Here is a 17,271-nt window from a genome sequence, read left to right on the forward strand (position 1 = left end):
TAGGTATGCAATAGCTTATGTTATTTTGGAAATGATAATGTCATGGAATGGCTTTATGGTAAGAGCAAATGTGAGTAATCTTAATCAAAATTTGCAAAAAACATAACTAATGTTAAGAATATCTGAATCTACTATGATGCATGTGTGGGTCTTCAGATTCAGAAACCATGATTGGATGTGACACACACGGATTGCATTGGAGAGAGAAGAAAATCAGGTTTTAAATAGGTTGGTACAAAAAACTCAATGGAAGATTACAGATGCATTGATAAGTAACAACTTGGTGCAAGGGTGGTTCCCATTCTGAGGGACACGAGAAGCTTGCAAGTGGCTGGTTATATGATACATATACTGTGCATATACATATATGCAGTTAGGATGAAGAGCAAAAGGCCAAAAGCTGTCACACAATGACTCAGAAGTTACACACTATGGCAGCCAGAGACTGGGATCAGCACCTGGTTCATATTAGCTGGCAGCTTGTGAGCAGCCTGCATCATGTGCAGACACCTTGTAAACACTGCTGACTTGCCAAAGCAGCAGCAGAAGCAAAGTTTTAAAGGCAAGCTAGCTATTCTGATGTGCCAAAGCAACTCAGCTATAGATGAACTACCTAGCGCAGACTGCTTCACTAATTTAGACACCTTCACAGCTTTACACAATGTACTCCCTCACTGTCATCCCAGAATCTTCAGCCTCATTGGTTTGTAATAGAGCTTAGAGGACCACACAAAAAAAAAAAAAAAAAATCAGCTGAGTTCTATCATCCTTCAGCATTCCTGAGGCTTTCCTGAATAACGTGAACGCCAGGTCAAAAGAGATACAACCACCACCACTATTCCTAAAGATCTTAGCTTTGACTTATTCTTCTTTCCTGTTTTCTTCACCACATGACTATGGTTTGCAGTTGCTACAGAGAAGCAACTGCTTTAAGCACTCTCTGTCACTTAACCTTTCAACTGCAAGAAGCCCCGCGTTCTTTTAGTCTAAGGGTTGGGGGAAGAAAACCTGGTCCCACCTTCAGTTTACGAAGCAACTGGAAATGCTCAGCTGGATCCCTGGTGCATTCCTGCACCCAGGCTAAGCTGTCCTTGGCCTGCCTGCAGAGGGTTACAATGGGTGTGGAGCTCATGCGAGAAGGGGCTCTGAGCAAGGCACACATGCACACTCCCCGTCCCCCCTCCACGTCCACTCATGCAGTAGCGACAGGGCCGTAAGTTCCAGGGTTAAAGGACCAGCTCAGCTGCTGAAGGCATGGAGAAGAGAGGGGCAGGGTTATTGTGCATTGGAATACATAGAACATCACCAAACTACCTCCAGGGACCGTCTCCAGCCACGCCTGTACCGCCTCATGGCGTACGGAGGGAAGGTCGGATGCTGAATTTAAAAAAATAAATTGTAAGAAGTCAAAATTAGACCAGCAGTCAGTGTCTAAAACAGAAGAGTGACAGAGGGAAATTTTTCACTGGCAAATACAGGAATAAAACCTATGAAATTTCAATCACCCAATTCCAGGCTTGAGAATCAAATTGTGATAATACACAAATGTCAGGGACCTAATCTTCCTTTGGGATCTGTAATGTTAGAGGAAATGTGTGGCACAGTGAGAAGAACATCACATCTGACCAGCAGGCTGCTGCTACCATGCTCCCCTTGGAACTCTGCAGAGAAGGGAAACTGAGAGAAGGAAGAGCTGAGCAATGAGAGAGGGATCCCACGTGTTGCTGCCCAGCAGATGAAGAAGAGCTCCCAAAGCAGAATGAGAGCGACTTCTGGGAGCTGTGACACTGTCCAGGGCTGTCACATCACACCTTCTCACTGCTGCTGCCAATGGGCTCTCCAAACACCTCAGATCATGGGATACAGGTCCTCAGTCAGGAACAATCTGTCTCCTGAACTCAGGCTGAAAATGTATAGCATGTCCACAAGCGCATGTTGGCAACAGCCTTTAAAATACCCAAACTGCTGATAACACCTGCACACACTTCTGCCATATGACAGAGCAATAGAAGAAGCTAATTATACATCAAGATAGTCCTAGGTTGGCCCAGTTTCAGAGAACAAAAAGGAAATACTGAATCCCTTCCCAAAGGAATTTGGAAAGGGCACAGAATCTATTTTGGAAAGATCACCTGTGGCTCACAACTGCAATAGTACTTCACAGAAAAGTAAGGATTATAAAATGCAAATTAAAATAAAAATCTGGAAACAAGAGTGACACAGACCTCCAAGCAAAAACACAAGTAACCTTAATTGTTGTAAACTTAAGAAACATTGTTAACATTTTTTACTTAGTGCTTTTTAAACATTAGTCAACCACTCTAGCAATACTGAATGTTACAGAGAGTTGGATACAGCTTATTTCTGTGGCTGCAGAGGGAATAAAATACCCATCTCTTATTTGTAGGGAGCTGATTTCACACCAGAAAATCCCAGTGCATTCTACAAACTGGAAATATAAGTATAGCCAAACTGATCTGGAATTGTGTATTAAGCTAGACCAGGATTAAAAAAGCCCCTATACCAAACATATAAAACTGCAAGGAAAAGACAATTGTTTGGAATAGAAAAGAATCACGTATCATGAGGTAGAGCTGCAGATTTTTAACCTAATTTCATTTTTTCAGTGAAAGAACACCCCTTCTCACAGCAGAAATACCCCTTCTACAATTGTGTCACCATGGCTGCAGATTGAGAGAAGACCACTGCTCATCAGCTGCATGGTGAGCTTTGATTTAAGCCCACAGATAAAGCACTTATGACATACTTACCTTAAGACATGCTGTAAAATAGCCTAGAACAAGGTCAGCAGGGACTGCTGGAAGGTGCTCACATGAGATCTAGACTATCAGCATTTTCCCCCTCCAAAGTTTTCCTTTGAGTAACTGACAACTTGCACATTAGAGGTAAAATCTTAAACACAGGGAGTCAAACCTGCCACTGATCAGATTTGCAAGCCCTTTGACTCCCATCATTCCCTGCTAATACCAGATGCAGTTACATACTTGGAAAAGAAGCAGCAGAGAAACACGCTCGATACGGAAGCTGACACTGTTCAATCTTTGCTCTAGCAGCTACACAACACAGCCCCTCAGCTTTCCCTAAAAAGTGTAGCTTTCACTGCCACAAAAAGCACAAGACTACTACTATTGGCATCCCTGGTCAGTTACAGGGGGCTGATTGTCAGCACTACCAAATCGTGTGGTGAGGATAAATGCTATGGAGTCAAAGCAGGCAGACAAATAGCTCAGAAGTCACACTGTCACAGAGCTGAGAAAGCAGCAGTTTTAAACAGACACTGACCTGAAAAGCAAAATGTTTAATCAAGTGTAATTTCAGTGCAATTTGAAAACAGTTCCTTTCAATCACTGCTGCCCCTGCTCAAGTCACTGGTCTCGAAGGGCACAGAAGCAACAGAGTTAAACAGCTGCAACCGGGATCCAAGAACTGATGGTGTGGGGCTTGGGGGAGATTACCTCTGGAGGTGGAGGACTTTGAGGCTGAGACCATTTTTTCCTCCTCCTCTTTCTCACGGATGTGTGTCCAGTGCACATCTGCCAGGATCTCCAGAGGATCAACCGGATTTACAATCTGCTGCAGCCTAAGGTTTCCAGCTATCAGGAGGAGGGCATGGCATAACAGGTTGTAGGCAGGGTGTATGAAGGGCAGGGAGGAAAAGATGGGAGAAAAGTGGAAAGGAAAGGTAGTACATCATAGGAAAGGAAATAAGAAAAGAAAATATTATTGGCTAAGGTCAGTTTGCAAGACAGACAGAAAAAGCTCAGCACTGTGTGTGCACGCATACACCAATACAGCGCTCCTCACACCTCCCATCCAAGCTGAGTAACGGCATTCTAAGGGCAGAGGGATGCCATTAAAACATCATCAGACATCATGTCTATTGCAAGAAGCTTTGCTGAATTGAAAGAAGTTCTCTGGGTGTCTGACACCATGTGGTATGTAAATACTAATATAGCAGAAATTCCCAGCTCCTTCAGCCTATTCTTTATGATTATTGCCAAAGATGTCTTGCTGTTAAAGGTGAGGAATAATCTCCACCCGATTGATGCACTAAGACAAAAGGTTTTTCATTTCCTACTATTGGGCTAGGCACTTCTTTCTAGTCTGAGTGCACACATTGTGAATTAAATAATATGATGGATCTGAGAGTTTCATATGTGTATGCACACATGGGCACATGCTAATTTTAGCATCTAAAACCACTTTGTTTACTCTTGGCTCTTTTGTATTGACTTGTTCAAAGGGAGAATTTTTTTTTTTCTGAAGGATAACAGCATTTTGATTGTGACTTAACAGCTCCCCAGAAGAGAATTCCTGTCACACAAGTTATTCTGCTTAAGAGAAATTGCATTACTCTTCAATTACCTGCCTACACAAAGCTCAGCTACTTATGGAATGTCAAAGAGAACAATGGGCACCTTAAGCAATTGATAAGCTTGTTTAATTTCTACAGAACACCTGCCCAGGGAGCACTTACTCTGAGGTATTAAATTTATAGACCCTGTCTCTATTGCTGTCTGCTTTGGTTCTGTAACTCAGGCTTCATTCATCCATAATAATATAACTGGGTCTGCATGGGACAGTTGTTCACCTGTACACTGTCTGCAGGAGTGGTCTCCAACAGCAAACCTCTCAGCTGAAAGGAAAATGCCCACTTACTTTATAAAGTAGGAAGTCAATTTTCACAACTGGATTACCACTGAGTAGGGCAAAGCACTGTTGCAGCAGTTTAGAACCTCAAAAGCAGTTAGATTTTCATATGGTGCTCTAATGTTTGAAGGGAACAAGACACATTAGCAGCATTTAGAGCTTGCATTCATTTTTTCCTGCCATCTCATTTTAACAAGTTCCTCTCTCCCAGCCAAATTTTTCCCAGACATGACAAAGTGTTTGGGATATCCGTTTCAGAAATGACTATGTGTGAGATTTGGCATTAAAACTGCAGAAGAAACAGGCAGAAGGAACTGCAGGAAGGACAGAATCAGCAGATGGTCATTAAAGGGAAACGGGCTCAGAGGCACAAACTCAAATGCAGAGCAGGATTCACAATGTAGCCAAGGATTCCCCAGCTTTAGGTCTCTGTTGCTTCACCAGAGTGTTTTTGTATCAATTACACAACCACATGGGCTAGCAGAGGTGCTGGCCCATCCTGCAGGGACAACCTGGGCTGTTGTCACTCCATCCCAAAGCACTCGCATGCAGCCCCCAGGATGAGTAGAGTTAGCGTTTGCATCGCCGCACAAAGTTGTGTTAAAGGATTTAGGCTTGCCAGCAGTGGCTGAGAAGTACAGAGTCACCCAGCAAGGCTTGGAAAGAGCAGGTCCCACATGATCTGCATGTGTTTAAGTGGATTGCTCTGGGATTTAGACCACTGTAACCCACACAACTTTAGTTTTTCCACAGAAGCCTGAGCCTGTCCTGTCTGTCCCTCTCACCTTTTCCAATAAATAATGAGCAGCACAGCCAGATATTAAGGGCTGCTGCTTAGCCTAGAGGCAAACCTAACACTTCTTTAATGTCTAAGAGCTTGAGAATTTTAAACAACACCTGGCACAGCCTTTCCTCAAGGCTGCCTGCTAAGCTTTCCAGGAAGCTGAACATTAATTGCGCTTAGATTTGGAACAGTAGCTTTCCACCATTACTGTAGCAGCAGTACTTTATAAGCTGTGGGCAGATTCAATGTTTTCACTTTATTGGCTCAATGTTTTCACTTTATTGGAGTAAGGAGCCATTTCCAAACCAACTCTTAGAAAGAGTCGGGTCTGAAGTACCTGGCAACTGCAACAGGGAGAACTTCTTCAGGTATGCCCTTCAGCCACCTTACTAATACTTCTTTTTCTTATCACAGAAAAGTTAGATGGCAAAAAAGTTATAATGCTTCTTCCATTTTTTTTTTTCTTTTGGGAAAAAAAAAAAAAAAGAAGCTAAGCTTCTGTTATTACAATCGTAAGCTGTAAAACATGCAGTTTGACAACTGCATATGCCCCCTTACATGCAGGAAGGCACTTGGATTTTCCTTTTATATATTCTGGCTGTAATGAACCACATTGAGGGAATAAGGGGTTAACAAGCTATTTGGACCATGTGTCACAAAAAAGCCAACTATCAAAAATAAACTGCAAGAGAATGCATCATGGAAAATGACACAACCAGTTAGATTTGAATGGCTGATTAATTTTATGACCATTATGTAACTGTTTGAAGAATCTTGAGGGATTGCTGTAGCTTGATTAGTTCCCTTCCAGACTCTCCCCACACACAGACAGAAACACAGAGGACAACAAAAAAAGCAACTTTGCTGACACAAGCAGTCTAAAGGCAGTACTTCTGATGTGTCCCATGTGTCTGAGATAATGCAGAGATGCAAGTAGTCTGCATGTATAGAACAAATCTGATACTCATTACCTGGAAGTCACTGTTCATGCAAATTACAGCAGCAAATTATCCAGGTTTTTTAGAAATCCTGAGGTACTTGGCAGCTTTATCACCTTCCTAAAACCAGTGGCAACGACAGATCTGATTTATGGCACTTGAACCAGGAGATGAACAACGGTTACTGAATCAGTTTTGAGGGAGCTGGTAACACAATGAAATAAAGCCCAGAAACTCTTCATGTGGGACCTGCTCTTTAATACCTTCCCCTGGAAGTGGAGACAGTGTACGGGTACCTTTACGTGTACCCGAGTCCTCTTCATCTGAGAGACGTTGAAGCCAGAGGCCTTGCTGCAGCTCTCTCTCCCAAGGGTTATACTCCCCCTCTACAGCAGAGGGAAGCACACATCCACATTTAACACCAGCCACGCGTGTACACACACAAGCCATGGAGAGAGGGAAAGAGAGAAAGAGAGAGGACAGGATCAGAGACAGAGAGACTGCCTGGAAATGCTGCAGCTCCCCGTATTCCCGCTGTATTCCAAGTGCTTGGCAGGAAAACTGCTTGAATGAAACAACATCCGTCCAGGAACACCACTGCTCAGCAGACTGAACACACAACATGCATGTCACCATACTCATAAAGAAGTCTTGACTTGAACACACTTCACTCATGGACATTCAGCTCCTAGGTTGAGAAAGTAGCCAAGGAGCCTGCTGAGCTCACCAACGACACTGCCACTAAGACTCAAATACTGGGCCTCTGCTGGCAGTAGGCAGCCAAAGACCTTTACGAAAAAGCTCTTTGGAGTCTGCAAGTCTCCTCAAAAAGGAAATGTGAGTATAAAGACAAAGACAAGAGCAGTGAGAAATCTGGCATGGTGGTGAAGCACTGGAAACATGTCTATTCTGAGCACAAACTTTGCATTTTGATGACTGAGACAAACACAGGGGAAGGAGTCTTTCCCTAAGGTTTTCCACAGAAATCTTTCAAAGCTAAACTGGGAACTGCCTGAACTCCCTTATTTCTCAAGGCCATCTTTTAACCTGGGAGAGCTACAAGCATCTTCTTGTGAAATACCCTGCTGGCAGTGGCAGGGCAATACCCCTTAGTGAGGCACTCTAAAAGTGAAAACACTGCAACTCCAATGTTTCCAGTTCCTGCTGTCAGAGAACAAAGGGCATGTTCAAATCTAATTACAAATAATTATAAAAAAACCAACCATAAGCCAATACAGCAGCACAAGGCTGTGAATTGACATGCTGGCATGGTGTATGGGAAGCATACTGTATGAGTACTAGTACTCTAAACTGTCCTGTGGGCAAAGTCCTTCAGTATCCAGAATGAACCACCTCGAGCTTTCCTTGACAATAATTCACTCAAAAATCAGAGCAACAAAGAAGTGAAAGAAGTAAAGTTTTCCAAGGCAATTTTTTCTTATTCTGCATGGCAAATACTTAACTCATTTTCCCTGCTGGCTGGCAGAAAGAAAGGACAAACCAAGCTAACCTTCACTTGACTCCTCATCTTCTTCCTCTTCATATTCCTCCTCATCATCATCGTATTTGTACTCAATTTCATGATTTTGCTCAGCCTCAATCTCTTCTTCACTCTTTCCCTTCAGGAGGGCGTGGATACGCACAGCCTCTTTCCATGGCACACCACCCAAGTCTGAAGGGGGCTGCTGTTCGTCATCTTCCTCTTCATCTTCCTCCTCCATCTCAGATTCTGAACTACTGTAAGGTTTTAGAAAAAAAAAATATTGTACTGCAAATAATAAATAATATCACTAAAGATTATGAAGTCAATAATTCTTGATCAGTCTCAGATCACTAACAAGTAATTTCAACACACATAAGCCTAAAACATAACACTGATTTTCAGCTTTCAACATTTCATAGGCCTTTTAGAGAGAGCATCACCTGCAGGCTGAAGTATGGTTCTTGCCCTACTTATTTTTAAAGGAGAGGCAGCAGAAAAGTGCCTGTGTAGCCAAGTCCAAGTATTTGTGCAGCATTTATTGTTACAGTTCAAGACAATTGAATATAACAGAAAGAAACTATTTTCTTCATCACATTGCTCTTGATAAATTGGTGCAGGAGTCCTTCACAGTATGAGAATGCAGAGGGCCATGGCTTTTGATACAGCAGCTACTGCTAAGATACCCAAGATGATTTTGGCACTTGCTCCTGTGAACCAGAGAAGTCTTGGGAGTAGAAAGAATACAAAACACATCAGGCAAAGGAAACAGCATGTGAACTAAGGAGAGAGGGAGGAAAAAAACCCCCAAAATTCCTCACTTTTCTGCATCACAGACAGCAATATGTATCCAATTAAGTATACAGTGTACATGGTGGCAAGAAATGTAGGAAGTAGTGCAAAGATAATTACAGTAATGAGATTATTATTCCCACAGCAAAGTCTAAACCATGCAAAACAATAAATCATTAATGCCTTTTAGAAGACACCTCTGTTTAATTCTAACAGCTCCACAGCATATGCATTAGGGGCAGGAAATGTAACCACTCATTCAGTGACATTTAATCTAGCTCACTCTTACATGCCAGACTACCCGGAGGGATTGAGGAGAAAGATGGTTGCATTTGTCACTGGAAAATGAATGAGGACTACAGCATTCTCACAGATCCTCTCTGCAGGGTCAAAAGGTGCTCCAGCTTTGTTTTACTTTGATAGACCATTGTTATAACAGAACCACAACTGTTGCGTGCTTCCCCTATAAATCTTAAAAGGCTCAATTCATCTGACTGAAAGAGAAAACTGTTTGAGAATAACTAAAGTTTGGTGAATAATCTGAGAACAATATTTCTGCTGCCTCCTTATGTCCACTATCACTGGCTAACAGCCTTCGGCAGAACCCACCCCATACAGATAATGAAAGGGAAAACCAACAAGTTGAAAATAATGTTTACACTTCATGTAGGTCTATAAAATACAACTTGTACAGTTGCACTATCTTATTTACATAATTTTATTCATCTACTAGTCTGACAGTCTATTTTTGATAGCAAACCTAAAAAGGAAAACCCTTTGTTCATGCTCTGATTGTCACACACATAGTCCATAGGCTCTTAAATTCTTCTCACTGGTCTGCATAGAAACAACATTATTTTGCTCAAATTACAAGCCACTTTTTCACAGCATAAACTCAACAGTTATTTTTAACATGCTGCCCAATTTTCACATGTGAAATACTGAATACAAACACTGTTGGCAAGCCACAGGATTGGTGCATGGAGACCGGAGCATGCTCCAAAGGCTTTATGCAGATATTGCCACAGAGATAAAATGTGATGTTCCCCTTCTCCCTGATTTACTTTCCCACTGTTGGGTATGGAAATAAACCTGACAGGTGCTGCATGCTGGGGGCTTGGTGTGCTGTCAGTAAGGTTTACTGCTGCTCAAATTGCTGCCATGGGTGCTGAACGTGATGAGCTGCTGCTCGTCCACCCGCCAGCTTATCAAATAGAGGAGTGACGACACAAATTCTTCACCACACAACTCACTTTACCTTCTTTGGCTTTTATTTATCACTTGGCTTTTGTTTGACCTTTGAATAGTGAGAAATGAGAAGCTGAAAAACATGAGTGAGAGATGGCCTGGTATACTGAGCATTCCTTTCAGCATGGAAACCCTGTGTTGTAGGAATTAATTCAACAGCTGAAATTTTATTTTTCTATAAAGCAGAAATCAAAGACCAAGGTAGGTTGCTGAGGAGAGGAACTGAAACCTAAACTGTGGCAATGACTTTCTTCTCTTGCCTTGCCACATAAACCTATACAGCACAAGCTGTCCTACGACACTCCTTTGAAAGGCCACAGGACAGGACAGCAGAAATGCAGAGGACATACTGGAGGTTCCTGCAACTTAATGAATAAGGCATATAAAAGGTTTCCCACACCTTTCACACTACTGTGGAAAGTCTGAGTTCAGTTACTTAATTGTTCCTTTTTCTTTTTGAAAATTAAATAAGATTATCTCTCTTTTGAAAAAATATACTTTGAATGCTGCTTCCCATAAACTTTCTCTGCAGTGTGTGTGTGATGGGAAGCTGTGCACCAAAATGTGAGGTCTCTGCCTGATTTCTATCTACCACCTAAGTGAAAGCCTGAAAGCCCAGCCCATCCTTTGTAAGACATGGAGGGAACAAAGAGTTCCCCATCTCCTCCGCCTGCTCCTAACCCTGCAGCACTGCACCAAGACAGTGAAGATGATTAAATCAGGGCCTTGGTTGGCTTGTTGCAGGAGTCAAAATTATTTCTTTTGGTGCTGAAAAAGTAGTCAGACGTCTCCCTTTCTTTCTTTCCAGTCTTTCTGTCTTTGCAGTCTACCCATGAAGTGGATACAGCTGGACACAGGATACCCAATAGCTACATCCCCTAGAAAATTCTCCCTCTGCTTTCTCTGATATTTGGCCCACACAGCCTTGTCCATTTTCTGAGTAAACTGCTTGCCATATTTGGATTTGGAATATAAATTCTTCTAGGTCAAACTGACAGGGAATTTGACACGTTTCCTCTTTTCTCCTTATGACAGAATGTGAGTTGCTTCACACATGAAAAATTAAACAGTGCAGTCTATTACAGACAGAAATACTCATACTGATAAGAAGTTATAGGGATGAATGTAAGACAAAAAGAACTAAATGTAACACCCTATGAGACAAAAATCAAATTTGCTAACCTAATAGTGTACCACCCTCAATCTCCAGAATCTCACAAAACACCTCTTGGAGATGACCATCAGCTTCATGCCAAAATGGCAAAACTTCACTTTTTTAAAACTAATTATTGGGCTTTGTAAGTTTTCTACCATTTTTTGAGCAGGCCTATTGTGTCCCGATTTATTGAAATCAAGACAAAGAGTAAAAACCGTCAATAGCTCCACACTTTTGTTTTAGAGGTAGAAACATAAAGGAGTAAAAACCCCTGAGATCATTAATGCATATATTGTCATAGTTGATATAATTCCTAAACCTGAGCAGGTAACTAAAGGAAGGATGAGTTAAGAAAATATAGTTTGCATCTCTCAAAAACAGGCCAAGATTATTCAATTTCTCATACAGACCTATATCTGCAGGTAATTCATACATAGAATATGATTGTAGGATCTAAGTTTCAGGAAACAAATAAAAGCATTTTCTGAGTTTATTTCAAGACTACTGGACAGACTCAGAGATGAAAAGGTAAGGGCTGCTACTGCAACAAAGACAAGTAGATGAGAAATTGTATTACGACACCAAGACTCTGCAAAAGCGTGCGATTGACTGTAAAGTTCATGAGCATTCTTCCCCAAGGATTTCCTCTCAATGATTCTTGCAAATATTGTTTCCACCAGCTCTACCTGCATGGATGTGGATCCTGGTGTGCTTGCGTAGAATTTAGCATATAAAAAGAAATTAATGAAGGTACAATACAGTACAATACCTTCATTTTATTATCATGAAGGTACAACACATTTTTCAACAGCCACTGCTACTGCTTCCCATTAATACCTCTCAAGCATTGCACCAGCATTCAGTCAGGATTACATGTGTGTCAAGGCTAAATATCTTGAAACCAAACACGGGTTTGAATTGTAATGCAAAGCACGCAGAAAAGAAGGTAACTTTGGAACCCCCTTCCATTTGAATGCATGTTCTGTTTGCTCAAAAGACTCACTTACCTTTGATACAATTGAAAAATTAAATTTAAAAATCCCTTCCCATTTAGAACTTAACCTCATGGTATTACAGTGCTATAGGTGTTTTCTAATAGTAGTAAGCTATTTAGAACAGAAACTACAAGATGAAATGTCTGCTTGTTTCAAAAACTTTAGAAAGGACAAAGTGGTAAATGGCTAAAGAAAAAGGAAAGGCAGGCAAAGCCAGCTGGGAGGGTGTAGAAAAAGCTGATGAGCAATGTGTGCTGACCTGCTGGGCACATCCTCTTCTGTCCCTTTGTCCAGCACGCTGCTCAGGTTGTGCTCTGCCAGTGTCTCCTCGGGGACCTCCTCCAGCTCCTCCTCGCGCTGCAGGGACAGCCGGTAGTTCTCCAGCTCGATGCGCTCCGGAGTGCCCCGCAGCCGCTTGGCCAGGCTGGGCTCCTCCAGCCCGTTCACACTGGAACCTGAGGACAAGCCAGGCAATAAACAACAAATGCAACAGTCAGAAATTCACATTTTTAAGAGAACTGAGCAATTGGGAGAAAAGGGGCACAAGGCAGAGGGAGGTAAATAAAGCGAGAGAATACCTTACGTCATTATCCTGCTCGCCACTACTGGGAGGTCAGACTGCAAAAGGGAATCTTAGTGGTTTTGGCTAATAGATGCTAAAAAAAATGTTAATTGTCCTAGCTGAGAGAGGAAATAGGGCCATTTTAGCTGCAAAACTAGAAATGCAATGAAGTCTATGTGGGGAAGGCCTGGGCACAGGCTGGATACATTATCTGGGACACAGAAGGAATGCTATGGGGCAACCCTGCTGTGTGTTAAAACTGGCACCAGCCAAGGGAAATATACAGAGTTAAGGAGCAAGACAATATTGTTACTACATAAAGATGAGGGAAGGAATGAAAAATGCCAAATTTTAAAACTTTTAATAGGCTTGAATTGATTTACTTTTCAATCAGAATTTGTAATGAAATTAATCACGGGGCAAATCTCAGAAAGACATTTGCAAGCAAAAATCCCAGAAATCCCTAGAAATTGCAATGATATGTGAACCAGACAGTTGTAGAAAAGTATTTAGAAGCTTCATTCATGGTAGCACTCAATGAATTTTATTCTATCCTGCTTTCATCCACTTATTTTTTAAATTGCAATATTTGAGCTTGAATACCATGCCACCATTGACCCCTTACCCATATTTCTATAATTTTGTTTTGCTTTGCTAAACAAGCCACACCTTCTTCTCACTGAAAATAAGCTCTTCAGCGTACTGATCATCCCCTAGGTCTCTGCACCTGTCCCAGTGTGGATTATACTTTCCAGAACCTGGGTGATTTAAAGTGAACGTGGCTTTCCAGGTAAGGCTTTATCAGCCTAACACACAACCCTGCCACAAATCTTTCATCTGATACATGCTGAGAACACACCTGCCTATTTATATATCACATAGTACTGGTGGCTTTTATGATGTTTAGATCTTCCTCCTTCTTTGCTTTCAACTGATAGCACTTTGTTGGTAGCCAAAATTCTCAACATCATCTTAGTGCATGACCTGGTACTTTCCACTATTACATTGCTAAGTTTAATCTTGCAGTTGGCAACATTTTGCAGTTCTTAGTGAAGGACATGCCTGTGCCTGTCCTCCTCTGCATTGATGAGGGTTTGAAATGTTGCCTCAGCACTGAATCTCATTAGCAGATTTTTTTTTCCTTGGGTTTTTGTTTGTGTTTTGTGTGCTTTTTTTTTTTTTTTTTTTTTTTTTGACTGGTAACCTTAATGACAATATTACAAAGATCAGACCCTAGATCACTTTTTGGGACACTGCATAGTCTGTAGGTGACATCCAACCCTGTTACTTCCTCCTTTAATAAAACTTCTCATCTCTAATTTAGGCAAACTTCTTAGCTGCTCACACTTCATGTACTACTCCCCCATTTTATCCAGTTCCAATAATTATTTCCATATGTCAACATTCCTGTGCTTTACTCAAGTCCAGACTGTTCAAATGTACTGCTATTTCCCTTATGAAGGTATCAGCTGTCAATAAAAGTTGTTAAGCCAGTCCAGCACAGTCCCTAGTGAACCCATGCCACATTTTATAGCACTTACCTGCATGAGGTCAAAGGACTTCCCTTGCAGAACTAGCAGGTTTTAGTTATTCCTTAAAAGGTGTTACACTTACTGTTTAACTGATATGTACTTGTTCAGATCACTTTTTAAAGTTTGTTATTTGTTTTGTTTTATTTCAGTTTTTTTATCTGCAGGACATACTTCTGTTACCCAGTGGACCATAGTATTTCCTGAATGAGACAGCCAAAGTACATCAGGACAGCTTGATTTAATCACTGATTGTTACCACAAAGCTCACAATTCATTTTACATTTCTCCCACTCTTCTGAGACAAAGACTATTTGCTTCATGGTATTAGTCTTCATTTCCCAGTCCTGCTCCACACTGACCCTTTTGCTCCATGATTTACTATACATAAAATTGCATTTTATGTCAGCTCCATCCTCACTATGAACACACTTCTGTTTTCCCTTACCTTGATTTTTACTTACATGGTTACAAAATAGAGCTCTTTGCTTTGCTCTCCTTTGCAAAGTCTAACCCAGCATGAGCTTTGGCAACGTTTACTTTATCCTCACACATTTTAACCTCCAAGGCTATAACAAGTTTTTGTTTCCTTTCTTCATCATTTGTAGTTTCTCACTTTATTCCTAACAGGTTTTTTTTCCAGGACAATTACTCACTCAGTACCACCTTCGTATTTCACACAAAACTACACAGGTCTTTACATAATTACTGGCATCTATTTCCAATCTCTCTCCTCAGAGATAACATCTCAGAGACAACTGCCAGAAGTGTTTTTCTTTCTTCCTTAGTATGATTTAACCCTTCCATGATGTGGGCAAGTGGCTGCCATGCCTTTAGCTGGAACTTCAGAGCTTCTTCGTGGTATAAACAAATAAGCTTGGTCAGGTGGCAACACTGCCTTGCATTTCCAGGGATACTGTGGTCTCCACCATTTCCTGCTGCTAAGCCTTCTGTTGTGCTTTGGTTTGCAAAGTTTAGTGGAACTGAACTGCCTTTTTCACTGGGATTCCCTCTTTTTCATTCTCTCTTGGATGGTGATACCAACTTGGCCAAATATATTTTTGCAATCCATGTTACATTACCCAACAACCCTGAGTTCACAGTAACAGGGGAACTGACCTCGAATTTTGCTCTGCCACTTTGGCTGCCAGTAGAAAAAACAGGACTCTGGGTAACACAAGAACACCAAGGTCAGGGCAGACAAACAAAGAATATATTAAAATAACAGTAAAAAAAAAAGGTTTTGTACTACTCAGAACTTTTTATACACATGGAGTCATCAGCAAGGCTCAGCTACTTTAACAGGAAGGAATGTCTTTCCACAAGCTGTTTTTAACTTACTCTTTTCTGATGCAAACCACGACATAGCTGCAAAGTTCACAAGACAAAGAATTTTGAAAACCAAAGAACAAGAACTTTTATCTGTCTGATATTATTTCACTCCTTTTGTTTTCTAACCATCTTAGGGGCTTTTTAACATCCTTTTCAAACAAAAACCAAAACAACCAAACCCAAACAAACAATTGCCATATAATTAAATTTAATGGAGTAGAGTTCTTTTAAGAAGGCTGTTTCAATACTCCAATATCAAGTGTGGGGAGAAAGATTGGTAGCAACCACTGCTAGGTAAGGAAGGACTGAAAATCAAGCTGACATCTATTTAAGTGTATTTCATTAACATATATGGCCCTTCAGGTAAGTTTTTCAAAACACAAAGCATCATTGCCCTTCTCATCACAAAGACCCAGTGTAACCCGGACACAGAATCAAACAAATCCTATCACAGCACAAACTGGGAGTGATTCAATGCAACTGTGTTAAAAAATCTTAAAAGATGGAAAATCAGCCTGAACTTTTATGCAAAAATATGTGGTCAAGCCAAGATGTCCTGTAAGCTTGACAAGTATTTCATGCCTTAAAATCTCAAAGTAAAAGGGGCATTCCCAGCACTTTCTCTTATTAATTTATATATCCATAGACTTGAGATGTCAAAGTGGTCACATCTCTCCACTCTGCCAAGAAAACATCTCTACATCAGAGAATATTATACAGAAACTCCACTGACTACCAGTTTAAGCATGGAATTTCTAGGAATGTGCACTACACAAACTACTTTGTTTACTTCATGTATTGGTTTTGTTTCTAAAAGATGTCTGTTTCTATAAGATGTCATGCATTTAGCCAATCTGGCTGTCTTCAAAGCCACTGTCAACTTGTTACCAAATATGAAACAAGAGAAATGCTACTGATAGCCATGCACCATGAAGCCATCAACCATCAGAAGGAAAAGCACTGAACTTCACAAACTTATACAAGGAATGAAAGTAGAGTGTGAGATACAGGCACCACTGAAGTGTCCAGATGATGGACAATTTCCCCTTTTTATACTTTGAAGTTCACAACAATTAATTTGATGCTACAATTTAAAACCCATAAAAATACTACAATAAAAAAATAAATAAGACCAAGGAATTCTGAAGCTTGCTGCCTACTCTCATTTCTCCCTCATACACATAAAGTGCTAAATGCATGGGCAAAGTCTATGCCAATGCAGCTCTTGTAGACCTAAAGTTCCTCTGGAAGGGAAAGCTGCCTCTCTCCAATTAATACACTGCATTTCCCCAGACTGTTTAACAGCTTGCTGGCAGGAGACAGCTGCAGAGTGCACTCAGCCAGCACCTGATCTTCTACTTGGTCCCTGGGCCCACAGACAAAAGTCAGCAACCATTCACCAGGGAGAAAAAAGGCTGCCAGGCTGCATTAGCCAGGAAGAAAAGTAGTGCTAGTACCCAGAGAGGGGAACTACCTCAAAGCCAAGTGTAGCTTCTTGAGCAATCAACTGATGAGCTAAAAATCCACTAACAACATCCAAAATAGGACACATTTTAAAATCTGACTCTTTACTTTGGAAGAGTCAGTGGGCCATGAACATTACACAGATCATCTGAAGGGAGCTGTTTTTCTTAACAGGACAGGCTGCTTAGCTGCTGCATGAAAGCTGCCAGAGCCCTTAATTTATCTCAGCTTTGACAGAGCTTGCCTCCTGAAATGATAAGTGTCTGATCAGAGATAACATTCCTAACAGAACCTCTCCTTGCCTGCATGAGTGTGTGCTA

The 17,271-nt window shown here is 41.2% G+C and overlaps 1 protein-coding gene across 32 annotated transcripts in view; it reads right to left on the minus strand.

Annotated features, from left to right (window-relative positions):
- MICAL3 (microtubule associated monooxygenase, calponin and LIM domain containing 3) overlaps positions 1 to 17,271 on the minus strand; it is a 168,246-nt gene that overhangs the window by 30,892 nt on the left and 120,083 nt on the right. For 17 of the 32 annotated variants that reach the window (XM_085569976.1, XM_085569975.1, XM_085569988.1 and 14 more), the window contains 5 exons: positions 12,324 to 12,519; positions 7,904 to 8,130; positions 6,690 to 6,779; positions 3,477 to 3,614; positions 1,315 to 1,377 (listed from right to left, as the gene is read on the minus strand). In XM_085569976.1, the coding sequence (XP_085426102.1) occupies positions 1,315 to 1,377; positions 3,477 to 3,614; positions 6,690 to 6,779; positions 7,904 to 8,130; positions 12,324 to 12,519 (714 nt within the window). The remainder of the gene's footprint in view (positions 1 to 1,314; positions 1,378 to 3,476; positions 3,615 to 6,689; positions 6,780 to 7,903; positions 8,131 to 12,323; positions 12,520 to 17,271) is intronic. The other 15 variants (XM_085569998.1, XM_085570001.1, XM_085569994.1 and 12 more) reach the window with 5 other exon arrangements.

The sequence above is a fragment of the Lonchura striata genome, chromosome 1A (genome assembly GCF_050655825.1).
Source record: "Lonchura striata isolate lonStrDom1 chromosome 1A, ASM5065582v1, whole genome shotgun sequence".
Lineage (NCBI taxonomy): Eukaryota > Metazoa > Chordata > Aves > Passeriformes > Estrildidae > Lonchura > Lonchura striata.